Below are 21,173 nucleotides of genomic sequence, written 5' to 3' on the forward strand. Positions count from 1 at the left end.
GTTTGGTGTTTTCAAGAATTGTCTTGTTCCCATCTGGGTGTGGGGGGAGCCACAAGGGCATGTGTAGGTTTCCAAGAGGCTACTTCCAAGTCTTGCTAGCTTTTTAGCATTACCAACCCTTTCATTAAGGACAAGCATGTCAGAGCAGTGTGTGTGTGTGTGTGTGTGTGTGTGTGTGTGTGTTTGTGCGTGTGTTTCCATTATATCAAGAGCCTTCTTCTGCCATCTGCCATGATGTTGTGTGTTATGTTGTGCTCTTTTTACCGCTAATGCAAAGAGGCCTTCAGTGAAAATTAAGTGAGCCCACTCTAGTTCTGTATCTACTTACTTTTGCCCTGCTTATTATGAATGCTCCTTCTCTCTCAACTCCTGTGTGTTTGCATACACACTATCGTCATACCAACCAGCTCTCAGGTGGCCTTCTTCACAGACGCTCTTAGGAAACACTTGTAGGCAGAATATTACCAGAATCTTTTGGATTGCCTTAGTTAAAACTGTGCACGCTGCACTATTCAGGTTGAACTAGCAAATCAAGTTATTTTCTTTCTGACTTCACAAGTGATGTCATTTACAGCAGAGGGTGCTGGGGTGAAAAACAAATCGTGTGTCTACGGACAAAAGATGGAGAGATATGGAGAAAAAATGAAGGAAGAGAATGAGGTTGATGAATGGTGAGATAAGTGAATCGATGTGATGAAGAGGAAGGAAAAGAGTCGCATCAAATATTGTTGTTTTGGAGCACACATTTTTTTAAGACACGTTGCTAATCATCTAACTAGGATTTAAAAGCTGTTGTGAGTGGCTTTGTTCACATTTTTCTGGTGAATTGTCGTGCTGATAACAATTCAGTCGAAGTGAAGTGAAAGGAACCGGCTGCAGACAGACACTAACATTCTCAGTGTGTGTGTGTGTGTGTGGGCGAATGTGTTTGAATAGAAAGGGTGGTCATTGTAAAGGTTGTTAAAGTATTCGCAGACAGCCACTGACTTGATGGCATGTGATGTGAAGCACATGTTGTTAGTTAGCATTCCATTGATTTGTAGTAGATTAGCATGAGAAACTGCAACACATTAGTTCCCATTATGTGCAGCTGTCTTGTGGCGAGCCTCAGCCATTATCTGAGCGGATACTGACACTGAGTGTAAAAGGAAAAGTGGATTTGATTTTGGGTTGAAGTTCTCCCCTTAAGGTTTTTCTCAACCTTTCTCCCTTTATCTATCTACTATATCATGTCCTCTTGCTCCTAGATCTATTTCATCCTTGTGAATAGAATTGGGACAAACCACTACAGAGCCCACTACCATGTCAAAACAGCAACCAGATGCTTTCATTGTACCATAACTACAACAATAGAGGATATATTCTGTCTTTCAGCCGCTCATACTTTAGTCTATCCCTTAACATTTTTTTATTTTTCTTCCTCTCTCACTCCAAATTCCCATTCTCTTCCCCTGCTATTTAACAATCCACCCTATCTCCTCATCATTGCATGATAACCCCCCCCCCCCTCCTTCCTGCACAGTCTAGTGACTATAAACAGTAGGAAGTTTACTACAAACACATCCAGCAACCCCCACTAACCAGCCAGCCAACAAGGACAACACCCCCCTCCTCCTCCCTGTGAGTTTCAACAGGCAGGAAGAGCACTTCTTGGTTTCCAAATTTCAGGGTCATGAGCAAAGGTTTGCAGCCAAACCTAAACAATAACACAAATCTGGGGGGAAAAAGTGTTTGTTTAGTGTGTTATCTCATGCACAGAATATACATCATGCTTATTTTTGGCTTTTGGCTTCTCTGCACACCAACTTGATGACCAGTTGGAAAAACCCCTTTGTTCAAGGACACAGTCGGTCCAGAGCATTGGGTGGCTCAATGATTCATTTAAATCACTCTCAGGTCAATTATATGGCTTTGCTTTAGCTCTCTGCTAACCTAAGGAACACTAAAGCAGGGCTGACAAACGTAGCTGCAAAACCTTTAACCAATAAAATAAGTCTCGATATCCACTTCCTGGTTTTGTTACAACGGACCTTTGGCCAAGTTTGGACAGGGAACCTTACGTTTGCGTTTTTCCATTAACGGCGCCCGCTTCGACTCGGCTGGACTCGGCCACGGTGCCCCGTCCTCCAGTTGCCTTTGCAGATTAGCGCCGCCTTTAGCGAGCCGTGGCTGGTCGTCATAGCAGGAAACTGCCATGACCCAACGGTCAAAGGTGCGTTGTTTTTGTTGTGTTGTGTGTGTTGCCACAGCCAGAAGACAAATTTAGTTTGAAAAGAAGCTGGAGGCAGCAACAAAAACAACACAGCTGGATAAACTACTTAAACACGGTGGGTTTTTTCCCCGTCCGTCGCTGGCAATGACGCAGTGAATAGTGAGGATTCTCTCCGACCAATCAGCAGTCTGCAGGTTTTCACGTCACTTTTTGGGATCCCCTCAGCTTGCTTGGAACCTCAACTGAGGTTGTACTAAATAAAGTACCTGACGGCAGGTATTAGGGCCTTTTTTGTAAGAGAAAACCAAAGTAGCGGCGACTAGGTACCATGCAGCGGAATAACGCCATTAGTGTTGCAGCAATGTGTATCTATGCTAAACACAAGGGTTTAGCATTACGAAAGACATTCCATTCCTAGTGTTTTCACTTTTCCTGAGGTAGGTGGATTTCAGAATCAATGACAAGGTCGTTTTTGTTACAGGGCACGTTGACCTCAGACAGAGAGGGACAGCTAAAGGATCAGTGGATTCCTCCCTTTGCATTCCATTTGTTATCTACTTTATGAGCACCCATTTAGTCCAGCCTCTTTTTCCCAAGCGGTCTTCAGTCTGTATTTTTTTTAAATGCACTTTCAGGTTTGGCCGCTCAGTCACCCGCAGGAGTGTACTTTCACCTTTCTATATCTGCTTTTAGCTCTGTGTTTCTCTCATTCACTTTTCCACTATCTCGACTTCTTTTTTAGTTCATCTCTGTTTGTGTTGTAAACAAAGCACGCAGACAGTACACACAGGAATTCACTGAAGGGTGTGGGCCTTCGCATGTCCACTTACTTCTTCTTGCAAGGGAAAGGTCGAAATGAATGGAAAAAGAGGAATGGATTGAGCACATGAGTAAGATTGAAAAGAGAGGACGGGAAGCGGTGAGAACAAAACAGGGAAGTTGGGCAAGATTTACCCCTCCCCTTTCTCTCGTACTACTCCCCCCAGAGGGCCTCCCTCCTACAGTAAACCCACCCCCCCACCCACACACCCACACACCCACCACCCACCACCCACCTCCCCCACACTACTCCTCACCTGTCCTGTTTCACCCCTTTCCACCTCCCCCCCCCCCCTGTCCCTCCTCCCCAACCAAACTCCTCCTATGAGGGCAGGTAAGCCTGTCCCGGGTATAAAGGTAGGCTAATGCTATGCAACCTATCTCCTCTGCTCTGGGTCGTGCAGAAGACAGGAAGCAACGGGGCTGAGAGAGAGAGAGAGAGTGTGTGTGTGTGAGAGAGAGAGAGAGAGAGGCGGAGGAAAGTTGCAATTTAAAAAGACAATTGGATTGACTGTTCTCAGACTTGCATTGCAACCATGGGGCTGGGAGTAAGTATTGGAGCTTTGTCACATGTTCTGGACTAGTTTCCAAGAGACTCTAGATTCCTGCTAAGGTTAAGCTGGTTATGGTTGTTCAAACCAAGTTTTAGTCACAAGTTATTGGGTACGCCTGGCAGTTGTGGATTTCCTGAAGTACTTTGTACCTCAGTTTCGAAATATGCAGCATACAGTTTTGTGTTTTCCACAGTTTTGAGGAACCCTTCACACTTTTCAATAGGGGACATATATGAGAATCCCAATCTTTCTAACAATGATTAACTCATATTTTACAGCATGTTTGAACAGCAAAGTTGACACTGCAGACTGCTCTGGCTGGTGCAAGAAATAAGGAAGCTTCAGGGCAAACTAGCCACATGTGCTCATTATTCAGAAGCTTATTTTGTTTCATTTTTTTACAATCCAGAAAGGGAAAGATGAGTACAAACTGGCGGCAACCTCAGACGGTGGGGACAAGAAAGCGAAGAAAGCTCAAGCAAAGAAGGATATGGATGATTTGAAGAAAGAAGTTGACCTGGTGAGTACACAAACAAACACAAAAAACACTCTTTAAATGTCTTAAGTACCTAAGGTGGACTATTTCAATTAGGCAATATTCAAAAGGGACTTTGTGAAAGCGTCTGTAACTCGCAAAATGCACCTTAATCCAAACAGACGTTTAATAGAATGACCTTCTTGAACTTTACAGCCATGTCCTTCCATACATATTGTTTGCCTCATACTTAACGCCTCATGCAAGCCATGTTAACACTCACACTCTCTACCATGAGTCACAGCAATGATACAGTCAAGGCTGAGACAAACCTCTGCTTTTACCTCACAGGAGATGTAGCTTTCTACCTCATATTTCCTAAAGACCGCTACTTACACTCCTACATGTACTGTCACATGTTATTAGGGAGTTCACAGCTATACTTATCTTTAAGTCATGCTTATCTAGATTAGTTTTCCACGCTGAAATATTGGGTGAGAGGCTCTGTTGTCATTATCGTCTTAGGTTTCCCAAAACACAAACAGTCCTTTTTGTAAACATAAATTATTCTGCTTCTGAATTCTCACATCATGGGTGGCTCGTTGTGTGTCTTAACCGCTATCACGCAGATACTGAACTGCACTCGCGTGCGTAGAAATGTGCAGAGTTGTAAAATTGCATGCATCGAAGTTTATGTGGGTTTCCTGTGTAGAACAGGGCCCCAATTTCCACCGGTGTCAGCTTTTTCTGCGTCTGTATCTGTGGCTGGCTGAGGTCATTTCAAGAACAGTGAGGCAGTCTTGCGCTAAGTCCATCCCCACGTCAACAAGAAGGCCCGATGCATGATTTAATGCCACCAAAGACAGAAAAAGGTTTTAACAAAGGCGGTTTATGGTTTCCTCTGGAACTTGAATTACTTTCCTCTTGTTAAGAAGCTTACCCGCTGCGTTGTGTGTTGTGTGTTTGTCCATGAACTCTAAATGGTTTGTTTAAGACGAGGCTTCCGTGGCGTAGTGTCCTTCACAAGGTCAGCTCACACCGAGGCAGATTCAGGTCTCACGTTAATGTCAGAGCACTACATAGTGAACACGTTCAGGTGTCTAATGATTTCATAATGTCATAATAACCATTTTGGCTCATTTGGCTGTATAATAGACATAAACTGGTCTTTGACTTTCACAAGGTCATCCAGTAAAGATAGATTGTTGCCGTCAGTCTGTTGCAGACACGCTGAAGTAAAGTATCTTAACTAAAACTACAATTAAAATAGAACATGAATGCCGTTTTATAATTGGTTCTTTAACTATTGTGTGTTTATTCTGCCTCTGCCCAATGTCAGCCACCAGGTCATGGAGTGCTGCAGGTTATCAGGCAATAAAAATTCCCATTTAGATGACACATTAATGAATATTGTCCTCAGTACGTCTTAACTAGATCTCAAAGTCCTGCCGCCTCCTGAAGGACATCTCAATGCCATAGCAACCGTAACACCAGTCTGCCATAACCTCCCTAACTTAGCATATAATTTACTACGATTAACAGCACATGGTGCGTTTAGTGTCCCTTCCAATTGATGAAAGTGCTTTGAGAACAAACATGGGGCAACAGTGATTCAGTGTCATGTATTGATGATCTTCAGATAAACTTATTGGACAAGAGTAAAAGTAATGACAGTGTAGGTGGGCCGACGCGTTAATCATTATTGCACCATCGTGCAATTAACGAGGCGTCAAAGTCCAGCTGGAAGACAGGGACTATTCCCATAGCAACTTAAAGCAGCACGTGATTTGATCCAACGTGATAAAGTCCGTGACAGAAAATGCTAAATACAGAATGTGCATGTGCACTATTAAAGCCACAGGAGACCTTTCCTCTACAGGTTTAAAAAGAAGTGCGTAAAAACAGGGGTGTGGGGCATGTGATAACACATTCTCCATGGCACGTTTGGCATGGAACACTTTGCCCATTACAAAGCAAAATGTTGGCAGTCGAGATAAAACCGTAAAATTACGCCCGTTTTCTCCACCAACCGTAAAAAAAAAAAGTAAATGTAAAGAGACTCCCCATTCCTAATGGTCAAATTACTATTATGTAAATGTAATATTTCATATGTTTACTCCAAGCAGTGGATGTGAAGGGACTCAGTTCATCTCTTAACTGCTTAAGTTTTTGAGTGGCATATTACTATGTATTACTATGTCAATCAAAGTATTTAAAGTACACTTATATACATGCTCAAAGCGATGGATGTGAAACATTGGACTTTAAAAGGTCAGTGTGTAAACTTGTACTTACATAATATAATGGGACACGGTTACTGAGTGGTGTGAATTGATTCCTTTCATGCTTCTTTCATTTATCCATTCGTTCATCCATTCATTCATCTACTAAAGGAAATGTGCTTTCACTACAGATCATAAAATAGGAGTCAGTTTTAAAACAATCAACCATGTTATTCATAAAACCAGCGAACATTAAATCACATGATTAAAATTGCAGTCTGATATTTTTCCTTCCACTCCGTGTACTATTAAATAAGTTCAGATGGCGACAACATGATATGCTCTCCATGCATACGTATGAAGTGACTAATTGCATTTTGTGAGGATGTGGCAAGCTTTTATTTCACACAAAAAAAGTCATATGAAATGTGAAATATGGCATTATTTCAACATCACAACGTCTTCAACAAGAATTTGTCACATATTCGAAGTCAGTAAAGCACAGAAACCAGCGGGAGCATCTTTACATGGGATATATTCACTCGCTCACATTTGTATAAATATTACACCACTTAGCTCTTTTACAGTGTGACATAATGAAAGGTGGGAGTGGGATGTTATTGCAGATCATCCAAATTACATAGGAAGAATACCTGCTCACTCACTCGCTGTAGGCGTTATTCAACAAACCCAGTGTGGGTTATTTGGATGTTCATTTGCAGATACACTGTAATTTGAATCATTCCCCTGCTCTTTCATTTAAAAATACAAACATTTCTAGTGGATATAAGCTTCTTTTTTTACAGACAACATAATAAATATGCAATACAATGTGTGTTTCTTTCGACTTTCGACAAGCAATCAAGTTCATTTTGCTAGCACTGACTGACGTGAGTTTAGCTCTCGAAGGGTGGGGTCCTCCTTAATGTCCAAGCACATAAGCCACATTCTTGGGAGCGGACATCAGTGTCTCAGCTGGGTGACACTGATTCAGCTGGATGGACTGTTTGCTCGCAGCAAACTGTTTGAGCCGCGCTGACCTCGGAGGTCATCCGGGACAGGTGTGGTGCAACCTGAACTAACGTTAAGAAGGAGACGCATATCTGTCAGGTCTGCTGCACCTCTCGCCTTGTCTTGGATGAGTCCATACCTTACAGAGCTATTTGTGGCTTATCATGTTGCGTTTGGCTTCAAATGTTCAATCAAACTCTAGTTTAAAATCACACTGTACGGACCGGCATGCATCCATAATCCAGATGACTGATTTTGCCTTGTCATCTTTATGTGTCCCTCTGCAGGACATGACAGGACAGTTTTTAATCCTCAAAGGAGATATTAATATTTGGGGTTTTAAAATGACAGGGATTTCAGCTCAATCTCAATATCTCTTTCCCTCTCTCTCTCCCTCTCTCTCTCTCTCTCTCTCTCTTCATAGGATGACCACAAGTTAACCTTGGATGAACTTCACAGAAAATATGGTACCGACCTAACCAGAGTGAGTAACCCTGCATGTGTGTGGGTGTGTGTGTGTGTGTGTGACACACAGACACAACTCCCACCATTATATTGTGTTAGAAACACTGTCAAAATGTGGGGAAATTATTTTAAAGGGTCATTTATAAATTACTGATAGGATTTTTCTCCCCTAACTCCAGTGGTGTCTGGCCATGCGGATAGTATTGGTTTACCTTTTGAGATCATTCCCTTTTGAGATCTCGGCCTTCACCACAGTGCATTTTTTTCCAATGAAATGAAAACTATCTGCATGGCTGATTACCCTTGGAGGCAGGAGAGCAAATGTTGTGATGTAGTTGAACTGACCCTTTAAAAAGTCAATGAATGTAGCATTGTACAGAAACAGGAAAACATACTGTAATTTTTATGTTTTGACCATGGTCTTTAGCACGCTGAGGACACACACACACACACACACACACACACACACACACATACACACACACACACACACACAATCCCATTACACAACCCAATACAGCCCTACACTGGCCAAATGCTTGACTGATGCTGATTATCCACTGAAATCTGATCAGTTTGCCCCAAAACAAAGACTTCATTTACACAGGAACACTGGTCTCATTGACCCTACCTACAAGAAAAAAATGCTGCTTTCATTCCTGGTACCTCCCCCCTCCTCCCACCCCCAAAGAGACCTTCAGTCACACTTTACTGTTAATGCTTCTCAGAGCTGTAGAGTCTATCAAACCTGTATTTCTATGTCTATTTTTAGGGTCTTTCCAACAGCAGAGCTAAAGAGATCCTGGCCCGAGATGGCCCCAACGCCCTCACGCCTCCTCCCACGACGCCTGAATGGGTCAAGTTCTGTAAACAGGTAATGGTCACTTCTTCTTTTCCATGCAAAACAGAACCCTTTTTTGCATATTCAAAATTTAGAAATGCAAATGCACTTTGATTCGTCGCACAGGGTAAAACCGGCAAAGTCATGAAACTTGCATGTTGTTTTATCTGGTTTCCAGCTGTTTGGTGGGTTCTCCATGCTGCTGTGGATTGGTGCGATCCTCTGCTTCCTCGCTTACAGTATCCAGGCCGTCTCAGAAGATGAACCGGCCAACGATAACGTAAGGTCTTTGGTAGTGTATGATATAAGAAGGAATGCCACCAAAATGAACTGACTGAAAGTCTTTTCCCCCTCGCTGTAGTTGTACCTGGGTGTGGTGCTATCCGCTGTCGTCATCATCACTGGTTGCTTCTCCTACTACCAAGAGGCCAAGAGCTCCAAGATCATGGACTCCTTTAAGAACATGGTCCCACAGGTGATTTGCTCGTGACTTTTGTACCTTCATATCTATGTCGCAACCTTTTGAAACAGAAAAGAGCATCAAAGAAAAGCTCATTTGGCTGCAGTTATTTACAAAACGGCTAAAGATGTTGCTAATGTCATATTTAAAACAGTGACAAATGAGAGAATATCAACAAGGAGCCATATTGCTTCATATTGATGACTTGTTTTTCCATTTTTCATATGGCTTCTTGCTACTGGGATTGAAACCATCTATAATTATGTTAAGAAATTTCCCTGAAAACCATATGTTTCATCTTGATTCTTGTAGCAAGCCCTGGTCATCCGTGACGGCGAGAAGAAGAGCATCAACGCTGAGGAGGTGGTGGTCGGAGATTTGGTGGAGGTGAAAGGTGGAGACAGGATCCCCGCTGATCTTAGAGTCGTCTCTGCTCACGGCTGCAAGGTCCGTACCTCAAGACTTGATAATAATCTCACATATGGAGTAGTGGCTTTCAACAGCACTTAAGATAACCATGTATGCACACGTCCTGTGTTCTGGAGTATTAACATTGGTCATGTTGTGTAGACATTAAGAGAAATTTCACTAGCAAGGACCACGCCCCAACAATGTGCTGGTTTAATGAATGAATGTGCAGAAGGATGAATAGATGTGGATGTCGTCTGATGGCTGGTCTGGGAGGATGTATGATGAACGGGTGGAGGAGACTCAGATTGGGGGTTCCGTCTCGGAAGCAGTTTTCACCCGAATAGTTTACTTAGATGAGCAAGGTGTGTACCGGGTTGAACAGGAAGGGACGAGAGGAAAGATGGATGGATGAAGAGGAGGGAAAGGGAGGATGGGTCAAGCAATCAGAGATAACGAGGCTGGCTGCGCAGCATGGTCTATGTAGATTTGTCTGGTGATTTGAGGTGTTGTATAGGCGTGGCCGTGATCCCGAACCTAAGTTGACAAATTAATTTATAGTTGTTCCGCAGCAATGGTCAGGGCTGAGCACTTTGAGAAGGAAAGGGAAAAAGCAGGGGATGAAAAGGAAGAGGGTTGGTGAGTGGTGCGTAGGGGATTTGAACGCTGAACCCCTCGGATCTAAAAACCAGTATCACCATTGTTGATCTCCAGTTTCGCTTAGAACCCATTGTTATTCCAATCTCCACCGCATAATGCCAGAATACACAGTGACATGTTTACCTGGCACACAAACCATTGAGCTGATCAATTCAGACCGGCATGTTGATGCAGAGACACATCTAAAACACATAGGGAATGTGTCAACAGCACAAGGCCTAATTAGGTATGACACTGGGGGCTTGACCTCACGACCAGTCGGTCTGAAGGTAGGGGCTGATCTTAGTGAGCTATTGGGCATGTGATGGCTTTAATTCATGAAAGAGATGTGCAGGATTGCATAAAATCGAGGGTTGGAAAATTCTGTCAAAAATGCTTTCATCATTACAAAATTCTGACTTTATGTGTCTAGACAACACAGATATGCTAATAATTTATTTTATTAAGTCAACATGGGTTGACTTAGTAAAATAAATGATGCCATAGCTTTACTCAACTGATTTGAATCGGTTGTGTTAATGCAAAGACATATCTAAAATATGCAGGGCAGTTGTCCTGTATAGCATGATTATCTTGCAACACGGGGGGCTCAAACTCAGAACCTTTGATGGTAGGTAAGTGCTGATCTCAGGGAGATGTTATCTTGGTTACCACACAACTATGACTATGGTAAAAAAAACACTTCTCACAAGAAAATTCAGAGATTTTGCATGTATGGTGGATTTCTTATGAATTTTTAATGTTTAGAATTTTAGAAGGCTGCTGTAATGCTAACATCAGGACTATTAGATGCAAATCGGAGTGATTATGTGTGGCATGGGACTTTTACTTGTGTGCAAAGTGTGTTGGTTTGTTGTGCATGGGAACATGGATTTTGTAGTGAGAAGAAGAAAAGTACTAGCCAAAACAATAGGGTGGATGCAGCTTTGCTGCTCAGCCGCTTATTAATCATGGTGTACTCACACCATGTCAGTAAGTCTTTGGTAAAGTTGCTTAACAGCTGACGGGAAATACTGTTTGGTATTTTAAGCATCAGTTTGGTTCATTTTACTTTCAAAATTTGTTTTCCTGACTCAAAATCACATCACCCAAATGTGTCATCCTCTATTTTCCTATTTTTGTCGCAGACCAACAACAACAATTATTTCAAATTGTCCTGTAGACATCATGTCATTCTCACTTCTCTGGACATCTATGGTATAGTCATTTCATTCTCTACTTTTCCCTCCTTCAGGTGGACAACTCCTCTCTGACTGGTGAATCCGAGCCTCAGACTCGTACGCCAGACTTCTCCAACGACAACCCTTTGGAAACCAGGAACATTGCTTTCTTCTCGACCAATTGTGTTGAAGGTAGAGAACTAACGTATAGCAGACAACACAGAAGTTTAGTAGGCTTTTCAAAAAAGATTAGCCCTTGTGTTGTCATCACTTTTGTTTACTCTTTCTAATAAATGTGTTTAACTTTTCTTACGTTTTTGGCCCTTTTTCAAAACTTTTTTCAATGTCACTTTTTTTATGTTTAACACTAACTTATTAACTTTAGTTTTACAGTTGTTTTTGGAATTGATGGTCAATAAACCTCATTTATAGGAAATTATACCTTATGTTTGAGTTAAAAAATGAATGAAAGTAGAGATTTGTACTTGCTGAAGAGCGTTGTGAGGAATCAATCATGTTAATTGGGGTAATTAAAAAAAACATTGATATAGGAAAACGGGTCAATTTGACCCGAGGACATCATGAGTGTTAAAGTAAAGTCCAAGTTAGAAGGAAATTAAACTTAAATAAAGATTCAATAAACTATAAAACAACTACAAATACTATAAAATGACTGGGACATTTATAGAGAAAATGAAGTTGATGGTATAGGAAGTAGCAGGTACCCAATATTTTTACGCCTGTTATTTTATCACTCAAAGAATCTCTGCCTCTGCCCAGGTACTGCCAGAGGAGTCGTCATCAACACTGGAGACCGTACTGTCATGGGCCGTATCGCCTGCCTGGCATCCAGTCTGGAGGGCGGCAAAACTCCCATCGCCAAAGAGATCGAGCACTTTATCCACATCATCACCGGCGTGGCCGTCTTCCTGGGTGTTTCCTTCTTCATCCTCTCACTCATCCTTGGGTATGGCTGGCTGGAGGCCGTCATCTTCCTCATCGGTATCATTGTGGCCAACGTGCCAGAAGGTCTCCTGGCTACTGTCACTGTGAGTTTTTCTGCCCCAAGTGTCATTCTCTCAAGAAAGATGTTATACTGTAGCTATAAACACTTGCTTTCTGTCTCTAGGTGTGTCTGACCCTGACCGCCAAGCGTATGGCGAAGAAGAACTGCCTGGTGAAGAACTTGGAAGCTGTTGAGACCCTGGGCTCCACCTCCACCATCTGCTCCGACAAAACCGGCACCCTGACCCAGAACAGGATGACCGTGGCCCACATGTGGTTCGATAACCAGATCCACGAAGCAGATACAACAGAGAACCAGAGTGGGGCCTCCTTTGACAAGAGCTCTACCACCTGGGCTGCCCTGGCCAGGATCGCTGGACTCTGCAACCGTGCCGTCTTCCTGGCGGAGCAGACCAACGTCCCCATTCTGAAGGTGAAAAGCGCATTGCATGTAATATCTGATCCCCCCAAAAGAGTCATAACAACTCACCAGTGGAAGAAAATACCAACAACATTTGCCTTTGGTGCTACGCCGTATTTTGTGAAAGAGAAAAAATAGTAATGAATAAATTCCCGTTATCAACTTATAGAATAATTGTCCTCCTCCTAAAACATGGTGTTGAATTGGATACGTTACATAGATGAATCAGTGCCGTGACTGTGTGGGACGTGACTTGGATCCAACATAATCAAATGCAGCCTGACTGCACTACAAATCTTTATAAAAATCTCTTAACATAATTATTTTCTGAAATATATAGCTGCAGCTGTGGGAAGAGGTGGCCTCCCAGACCCATTGATTTATTTATCAATCAGTACTGACAAGTTCATTTTTTTGCTTAAACTGCACTTTGGGAACAGGATGAAATAAGGCTGAATAATTCTTTACCAAATATTATAATATAAAGAATGACCAATATATTACACAGTTTCAGTCAAAATCTAATTCTTTGTCCTTTGCTTAAATCCTCAGAGAGATGTTGCCGGTGACGCCTCTGAAGCTGCCTTGCTGAAGTGTATTGAGCTGTGCTGTGGATCCGTCCGCGGCATGAGAGACAAATACCCCAACATTGCTGAGATCCCCTTCAATTCCACCAACAAATACCAGGTAAACAATCCACAAAGTTTCCCATAGCTTTCAAATTTGACATGTATATGGAAAAGATTCAACCTGTATTTCAATTACGCAGATTTCAGTCCTAAAATACCTTGCAAACATAGCATTGTAACACAATTCTTGCAGTGGTATTGGAGGGAAATGTAGATTTACGCCCTCTAGTGGTTAGGTTATATCTCCAACGACCACTTTTTGATGTATGAGTAATAGCATAGTTTAAAATAAAAATTGAATTGAGACAAGGTTTTAAAATTCAGTTTTCCTTTGTCCAAAAGCTCTCCATCCACAAGAATTCAACTCCCGGAGAGACCAAGCACCTGCTGGTGATGAAAGGTGCCCCTGAGAGGATTTTGGACCGCTGCTCCACCATCATGATGCAGGGCAAGGAGCAGCCTCTGGACGAAGAGCTGAAAGACGCTTTCCAGAACGCCTACGTTGAACTGGGAGGACTTGGAGAGAGAGTACTGGGTACAACTAAGCTCCTTTCTTCAGCTACATCACTATTTCTTTAATTAGTGTGTTGGGAAATAGTCATCTTTAAACTTATGGCGTGCAATTTCTTCCCGTCTTACCCAGGTTTCTGCCATTTCAAGCTGCCTGACGACCAGTTCCCAGAGGGCTTTGATTTTGACACTGAAGAGGTGAACTTCCCCACTGAGAACCTGTGCTTCATCGGCCTCATGTCCATGATCGACCCTCCTCGTGCTGCTGTACCTGATGCTGTCGGGAAATGCAGGAGCGCTGGAATCAAGGTTTGTTACCATAGTCTTTCAGTTACATTACATAGCCATCATCTCAACACCAAAACCCCAATCCTTTTTGGTGTTAATACTTAACTTCTTCTCCCTTAGGTTATCATGGTCACAGGTGACCATCCCATCACAGCCAAGGCTATCGCTAAAGGTGTGGGTATCATCTCTGAAGGCAACGAGACAGTGGAAGACATTGCTGCCCGCTTGAATGTTCCAGTCTCAGAAGTCAACCCCAGGTCAGTACATTAAAACTTAGTTCTGAGAGTTCTGGTTGCAGATGAACACAGTGATTGTCATGAGCAAGACCTGCAATGTTCCTTCTAAACATGTCCCTTCTTTTGTGGCATTTTTTCCTAATACTTGTGTTTAGAGGTGGGGGGGATAAAATGCATACAGTTAGTATTGAGATATTTTCCCTGGCAATATTGTATACAATACACGGATGCCAAGTATATAAATATATAGTAGGTTTATTATATGAATTGCACCTGAGAATTTAACTTTTTGGTACAAGAAGAATCTAAGAAATAATAAAAAAACAGAGAAATGTATCTTTTTAGATAAAACATGTTGTCATATACATGATTTGAATTTAAAACAAGGGTAATAAATTGCAATATGAAAAAATGATGATACCGTATTGTGGGGCCTTTGGTGATTCCCGCCCCTACTTGTACTAATAGAGCAACATTAAATCAGTGTTGGCAATTGAGGCTCTGAAATCTACTTAGCCAAAAAGGCTTTTAGTATTAATTCACTGGAGGCAAATAATGTATATCTCGGGATTCTCTGAGCTGGTGGTCTAACTTTTCTTCATCAGCCAGTTCAGATGACGATGCAATAATATTGTCCCCAAACACATACATTTAATACTATAATTCTAGACAGAATCCTCATGTAGGAAATTCCTGTTCGTAATCCCTTAACATTCCAACCCCCCTTTTTCTAGAGGGGTAGGGTGGAAAACAGGGGATGTTTAGGGGTTTAGGTCAACAGTAGATTCCACTAAATATATAGTGGTAAACAGTATATAATTTGAAAGCTGGGAACCATGTGATAAAATGTCAAAATGTATTTGTAGTATTAGGTTTGAACAAATCCTGTAGATGTATAGTACTTTTTTCTAAATGTTGCTTTTTGCCGACGATGCCATACTTTTCTTTAACGAGTGTCTGTGTTCAAATAGAATTTCCTGTTTCTCCATGATTTTCTCTCTCATATTATTATAAAACAGGATGTTGGATTACAACCATTTCCTAATGCTGCTTTGATTTCCTGTCCAGGGATGCCAAGGCCTGCGTTATCCACGGGGGTGAGCTGAAAGACATGAGCCCCGAGCTGCTTGACGATGTCCTGCAACACCACACTGAAATTGTCTTCGCCAGAACCTCCCCTCAGCAGAAACTTATCATTGTGGAAGGTTGCCAGAGACAGGTCAGCGTCAAAGAAAATTTAAGACAATTTCAATGACACACATTGGGATTAAAAACTTTCAGAAGTGTCTGTAGTCCTAGAATTAAATCTTGCAGTGGACATCCTAACAATGCTCTCCTCTCTCTATAGGGAGCCATTGTGGCTGTGACAGGTGATGGTGTGAACGACTCTCCAGCTCTGAAGAAGGCCGACATTGGTGTCGCCATGGGGATTGCTGGATCTGACGTCTCCAAGCAAGCTGCTGACATGATCCTGCTCGACGACAACTTCGCCTCCATTGTTACCGGGGTGGAAGAAGGTAAGACTTACACCAAGGCTTATACCTGCAGAGATGTGGAATACAGACTGCGAAACGAATCATTGTAAGCTCTTTTCCTTGCAACGAACGTTTCTTAATTCCTTTTGTCAGGCCGTCTGATCTTTGACAACTTGAAGAAGTCCATCGCCTACACTCTGACCAGTAACATCCCTGAGATTTCACCCTTCCTCCTCTTCATCATCGCCAACATCCCTCTGCCCCTGGGAACCGTCACCATCCTCTGCATTGACCTGGGAACTGACATGGTGAGCTCTTATTTCTTAACATTTTTTATAATGGGAATATAGTTACAAACTCAAATGTGTGTGACAAAGCGATTGACAGTGTTAAATATCTTGTGTGTTACCTTGTTGTCTCCAGGTCCCTGCCATCTCCCTGGCTTATGAAGAAGCTGAGAGTGACATCATGAAGAGACAGCCGAGAAACCCCAAAACCGACAAACTGGTGAATGAAAGGCTCATCAGCATAGCCTACGGACAGATCGGTAAGCCCACCTAATGATACCTAAATGACATTTACGTTGCAACAAATGATTGTTATCATTTGGTTGCTTTTCTAAAATGTTGAACCCTGGACCAAAGTGCTGTTCTTCTCTGATAGGTATGATGCAGGCCGTAGCTGGCTTCTTCACATACTTTGTGATCCTGGCTGAAAATGGCTTCCTCCCCATGGACCTGCTGGGGATCAGGATGCTTTGGGACGACAAATATGTAAATGACCTGGAAGACAGCTACGGACAGCAGTGGGTCAGTAACGCTCGTGCTAGATGAATGGGAAAGTTCATTCACATTTTCAATGGTAGTACAGAAGAAGAAATTGAGCTAATCCTTTTTTAATGTTGTATTCACCAGACATACGAGCGCAGAAAGATCGTAGAGTTCACGTGTCACACAGCTTTCTTCACCAGTATTGTGGTGGTCCAATGGGCCGATCTGATCATCTGCAAGACCAGGAGGAACTCCATCCTGCAACAAGGAATGAAGTATGTATAAAGACTTATTAGACCTCATGGGTACAGCCAGTGATTTCCACAACATTTGTTTTCTTACACAATAAATTCAAGTAGGGTACTTTTGTAGTCTTCCTTTACTCGTCAATACACAACATCGAGGGTGAATTGTTTAAGTATAATTAGAATTATATTTGCCAATCCAGATATTTCTTCTGGGTTTATATTTATAGCATCAAGAGTTTTCATTATAACGTTAACATCATAGTGGAGAAGGACCTCTGGTTAGTAACACATGGTTGAATTGTTCTAACAATGTTGACTCTTTGCCTCCACAGAAACCGTGTCCTCATCTTTGGTCTATTTGAGGAGACAGCTCTGGCTGCCTTCCTGTCATATTGCCCGGGCATGGACATCGCTCTCAGAATGTATCCTCTTAAGTGAGTAACACACACACACACACACACACACACACACACACACACACACAACTTTCTTTTCCCCTTCTAGGATTATTTACTTTACACAAATGGTCTTATTTTCCATGGAAATGTTTTTTCTTTTAATGTATGATGGCAAATTTATGAGCACAATACACATTATGTTTATCCTTATTAAAGTAGTAATCCATGAAATCCTTTTTTTCTGTTAATTTACTGACATGTAATGCACTTAGGCCTCATTTCCAATCAGTGCATTCAGTGTGTAAGACATTGTATTCCTTCTATTTCCCAATGATGAAGTTTAAGTCTCTTTAAGCTTTATTGTCTTGTCAAAATCGTTGGATGTTATCCAGTGTCACTTATACATTTCAAAGGCAGAATGAAGTAGAATTGCTGCTGTAACAATTTCCCCACCAGAGACAAAGAGAAAGCAATAAAAACAAGTTTGACTCATTAGCCTAGGAGTTTCACAAGCAGCTGAAAGGTCCTTCTTATTGTTTCAATGTAAATGGACTGCTTTTCTTGTCTTAACTCACGTGTTGTCTTCCCGTCAAAACTGAAAATCAACCCTTTTGTTAACGCTTTTTATCAATGTTCTTAACTTTTTCTCACGTTTTTGTCCCTTTTTTCATCACTTTTGACGGGTTTTTACGTAACACTAACTCTATTAACTTCAGTTTTACAGCTATTTTTGGAATTTATGGTCAATAAACCTAACTTTTAGGAAATTATACCCAATGTTTGAGTTAGAAAAGCAGAAAGTAGGAGCTGTTTCAACTAAAATTAAAGGAATGGATGTTGATGGATAATCACAGACTGGAATATGTCAACTTTTACTCAATACTATTTGGAAACCACTTCTTTAAAATTGAATATGACACCCCAAAATTAATTGAAGTAGAGATTTGTACTTGCTAAAGAGCGTTGTGTTGAATCAATCTTTTATATTTCTGTCTTCACCTCTGGGGTTCTCGCTTTCTCAATTTTCCTTCAGAGAGACACTTAAAAGCAGGCGACAAGTTAAAGAAACGAATAAGCATCTCTTCAAATGTCATGTGATGGTCCGTGTGCTAAATCTCTGCGTCTGTGTTGTACCTTAGGCCATGTTGGTGGTTCTGTGCCTTCCCCTACTCCCTCCTCATCTTCGTGTACGACGAAGCCAGAAGATACATCCTCAGACGCAACCCAGGCGGTAAGACCTTCACACACTCTTCTTTTTGCCTTTCAAGACAGTTAAACCTTTTGAATTACACGTATTCCACTGTTCTCTGTATTTGGAGGTGAATGTAAGGGGGTGAGGAGGACAGGAGCATTTCATTTTGAGCAAATCATAAATCACATTCAGGAAAAAAAATCATCTTTTTACACCCTGTGTCTCTAAATGATGTGATTTTGTTAGTCACGCAAAATCTCCTGCTTCATTAGCTAAATAATACCCCCCCAGCCCCCAACCCTAAACTCTACCATTGTTAATGCCTCAGTCCACTCACAGAGCTGAGCAGGACCTGGCTCTGATGCAGCTGTGTGTGTTCGTGTGTGTCTGTGGGTCTGTGTGCGTATTTACGTGTGTGTTTGTGTGTCTGTGTGTGTTACATCTGAGCCCCACAGCACAGATCAGTAATCATCCCATTGCCCATCGAGGGTGAACAATGTGTTACAATCAGGCAGAAAAGTCAAACTGACACAGTTTACATTCTTTGGGATTTATTTGAACAAAGATGTTTCCACTGTGTGGCCTTCAGGGCCCAACTCTATTTTTGAACCTGAAGTTGACCTAAAGTCAGTTTTACAGTATCACTCAAAAGTAGAAACCACATTTTCAGCCAAGTGTTTTTTTTAGCTTTCTAAAAATCATATTAAGCATTCTTAATATGTATTTAAGTGCACATATTAGGGGGAAAAAAACACTTTTTCCTGGGTTATTTTGTGTCTCTGGTGCTTCCACGCACATACAAACTTGGAAAAACAAACTATCCATGCTGTTTTGATTGAGATATGAGTTCCTGAATGCCCTCTGCCTTCAGTCTCTGGGTGAGCTCTTCAAAACCTGCACGGCTTTCTGAGTCGGGTCAGGTCAGAATTCCCCTTTTAGCATCATCTCATGAGTAACCATGAGACAGAAAGTCCTCAGCCTCCATGTCCCTGCAGGACACATCTCTTAATGGCTTCATAAAGAAAGACTCAGCTCTAGATGTTCAGGACGTGTCCTGCTCAAGCTCCACAATCCAGGTCTTATTTCTTTGAATCACTGTCAGCCTGTCAGACATGAGTGATGATATCATCCTGCAGCCTGGGTGTTTTGTCTGTGAAAGACAACAAGGACAATTTAGACCCCCAAATGTGAGGCGACACATCCAAAAAACTCTGTCCCTAATTCTGTCTCCTTTGGTTTCTAGGTTGGGTGGAACAGGAGACATACTACTGACACAACAAGACACACGTCATTTACTGCCATGTTACATATTATGTGTCTGAGATGTTAGTCGGACCCCAAAAACACAAAGCATGGATGAATAAATATAGATGTATTGATGTCAATGTTATGATCTATATGTCATTCACAATAAAACATTTTCCATTCCATTGTACATGAAGGCTTTTTTTGTGCAATTCTTCAGTTATTGCTTCTCTGACAAGAAAAAACCTCGGTTCTGGAGACAGATTCGATTCAACGAGGCTGGCATTGAATTTAAAATAACGCAATTATAATAAAAGAAAAAAAGAATTCTCCACACTTCACAGAGCAAATGGGATGTTTAAAGATGTTGTTATTACCAGAATGAACAGCGGCTCACACACAACACACACATCCTACTTTGAATACCAACAGCTTCCATGCATTATTCATCAGAAACAAAAAAAATTCAAATCAAATGTTAGCGTTAGATTGGCATTTGTATACTCGTGGCTAAATGAAATAATCATGATCATCTCAAACAAAATCAATAATTTTCCCTTTGAACGTATTTCATTTAATTAGCCAGAAAGCCCTCAAGGGGCTCGGCATGATTGACTAATCAGTGTTATCAGCTCCTAAACTGCTTTTTAAAACCCTTTTTGATCATTATTTCCCCAGGATTTTATCTCTATCTACCTATATGAAGGGAAAGCATGTCAGAGAGATGTGTGTGTGTGTGTGCGAGTGTGTGCTTGTGTGTGTGCGTTCCCATTATCTCAAGAGTCAATCTGCCCCAGTGGTGTTTGCTATGTATTGCTCCGTTGACCGCTGATGCAAAGAGGCCTTTAGTGAGAATTAACTGAGCCCACTCTAGTGCTGCATCTACCTTGTGTTTACCCTGCTCCTCGTCCCTCAGCTTCTCTGATGTGTGTGTGCACACACAGTATCGTCATACCAACCAGGTCTCGGATGGCCTGCTTCACACACACTTAGAAAAACCCTTGAGCTTGCATGCAGAATATTACCATAAAAGATTTTGGATTGCCGTAGTGAAAACTAGTGAATGCTGCCCTATTTAGGTTGAATGTTTCAACCAGCCAATCCAGTTTTTTTTTTTTTTTTACAGCAGAGGGTGCTAGTGTAAGAAAGACAGCGAGAGCCTGCAGACAAAGGATGGAGGGATGACGGGAAAATAAGAAGGAAGAGAATGAGGTTGATGGATGATGAGAAAAGTGAATCGATGTGATAAAGAGGAAGGAAAAGAGTCAGGAGAATAGTAAATATTGGCGTTTTGCAGCTTGAAAGCGGATGTGTGTGTGGCTGCGTTGACGTTATTTTCTTTTGGATTCATGAATATGTCGATAAAAATTCAGTTGAGATGAAAATGAACAGGCGGGAAAGAGAGAAAGAGGCTGCATGCAGACACTAACATTATCACGCCTTCATCCTCCGTCCACAAGCAGGGCCTT

General features: G+C 41.8%; 1 protein-coding gene across 3 annotated transcripts in view; it reads left to right on the plus strand.

The window, feature by feature from the left end:
• The window catches only part of LOC117939435 (sodium/potassium-transporting ATPase subunit alpha-1), a 37,757-nt gene extending 17,863 nt beyond the window's left edge, over positions 1-19,894 (plus strand). Inside the window, exons 1-24 of one of the 3 annotated variants that reach the window (XM_034864779.1) lie at positions 3,421-3,456; positions 3,495-3,579; positions 3,995-4,105; positions 7,718-7,777; positions 8,531-8,632; positions 8,778-8,879; positions 8,961-9,074; positions 9,372-9,506; positions 11,362-11,479; positions 12,068-12,336; positions 12,417-12,725; positions 13,266-13,400; positions 13,685-13,877; positions 13,986-14,161; positions 14,261-14,397; positions 15,445-15,595; positions 15,725-15,893; positions 16,005-16,159; positions 16,275-16,398; positions 16,515-16,660; positions 16,766-16,896; positions 17,202-17,303; positions 18,407-18,498; positions 19,703-19,894. In XM_034864779.1, the coding sequence (XP_034720670.1) occupies positions 3,568-3,579; positions 3,995-4,105; positions 7,718-7,777; positions 8,531-8,632; positions 8,778-8,879; positions 8,961-9,074; positions 9,372-9,506; positions 11,362-11,479; positions 12,068-12,336; positions 12,417-12,725; positions 13,266-13,400; positions 13,685-13,877; positions 13,986-14,161; positions 14,261-14,397; positions 15,445-15,595; positions 15,725-15,893; positions 16,005-16,159; positions 16,275-16,398; positions 16,515-16,660; positions 16,766-16,896; positions 17,202-17,303; positions 18,407-18,498; positions 19,703-19,731 (3,072 nt within the window). In that variant the 5' untranslated portion in view covers positions 3,421-3,456; positions 3,495-3,567 and the 3' untranslated portion in view covers positions 19,732-19,894. Of the gene's footprint in view, positions 1-3,374; positions 3,580-3,994; positions 4,106-7,717; positions 7,778-8,530; positions 8,633-8,777; positions 8,880-8,960; positions 9,075-9,371; positions 9,507-11,361; positions 11,480-12,067; positions 12,337-12,416; positions 12,726-13,265; positions 13,401-13,684; positions 13,878-13,985; positions 14,162-14,260; positions 14,398-15,444; positions 15,596-15,724; positions 15,894-16,004; positions 16,160-16,274; positions 16,399-16,514; positions 16,661-16,765; positions 16,897-17,201; positions 17,304-18,406; positions 18,499-19,702 lie in introns of those variants that run through there. The other 2 variants (XM_034864778.1, XM_034864780.1) reach the window with 2 other exon arrangements.
• The last annotated feature ends 1,279 nt before the right edge of the window (positions 19,895-21,173 follow it).

Source organism: Etheostoma cragini, chromosome 24 (genome assembly GCF_013103735.1).
Source record: "Etheostoma cragini isolate CJK2018 chromosome 24, CSU_Ecrag_1.0, whole genome shotgun sequence".
Lineage (NCBI taxonomy): Eukaryota > Metazoa > Chordata > Actinopteri > Perciformes > Percidae > Etheostoma > Etheostoma cragini.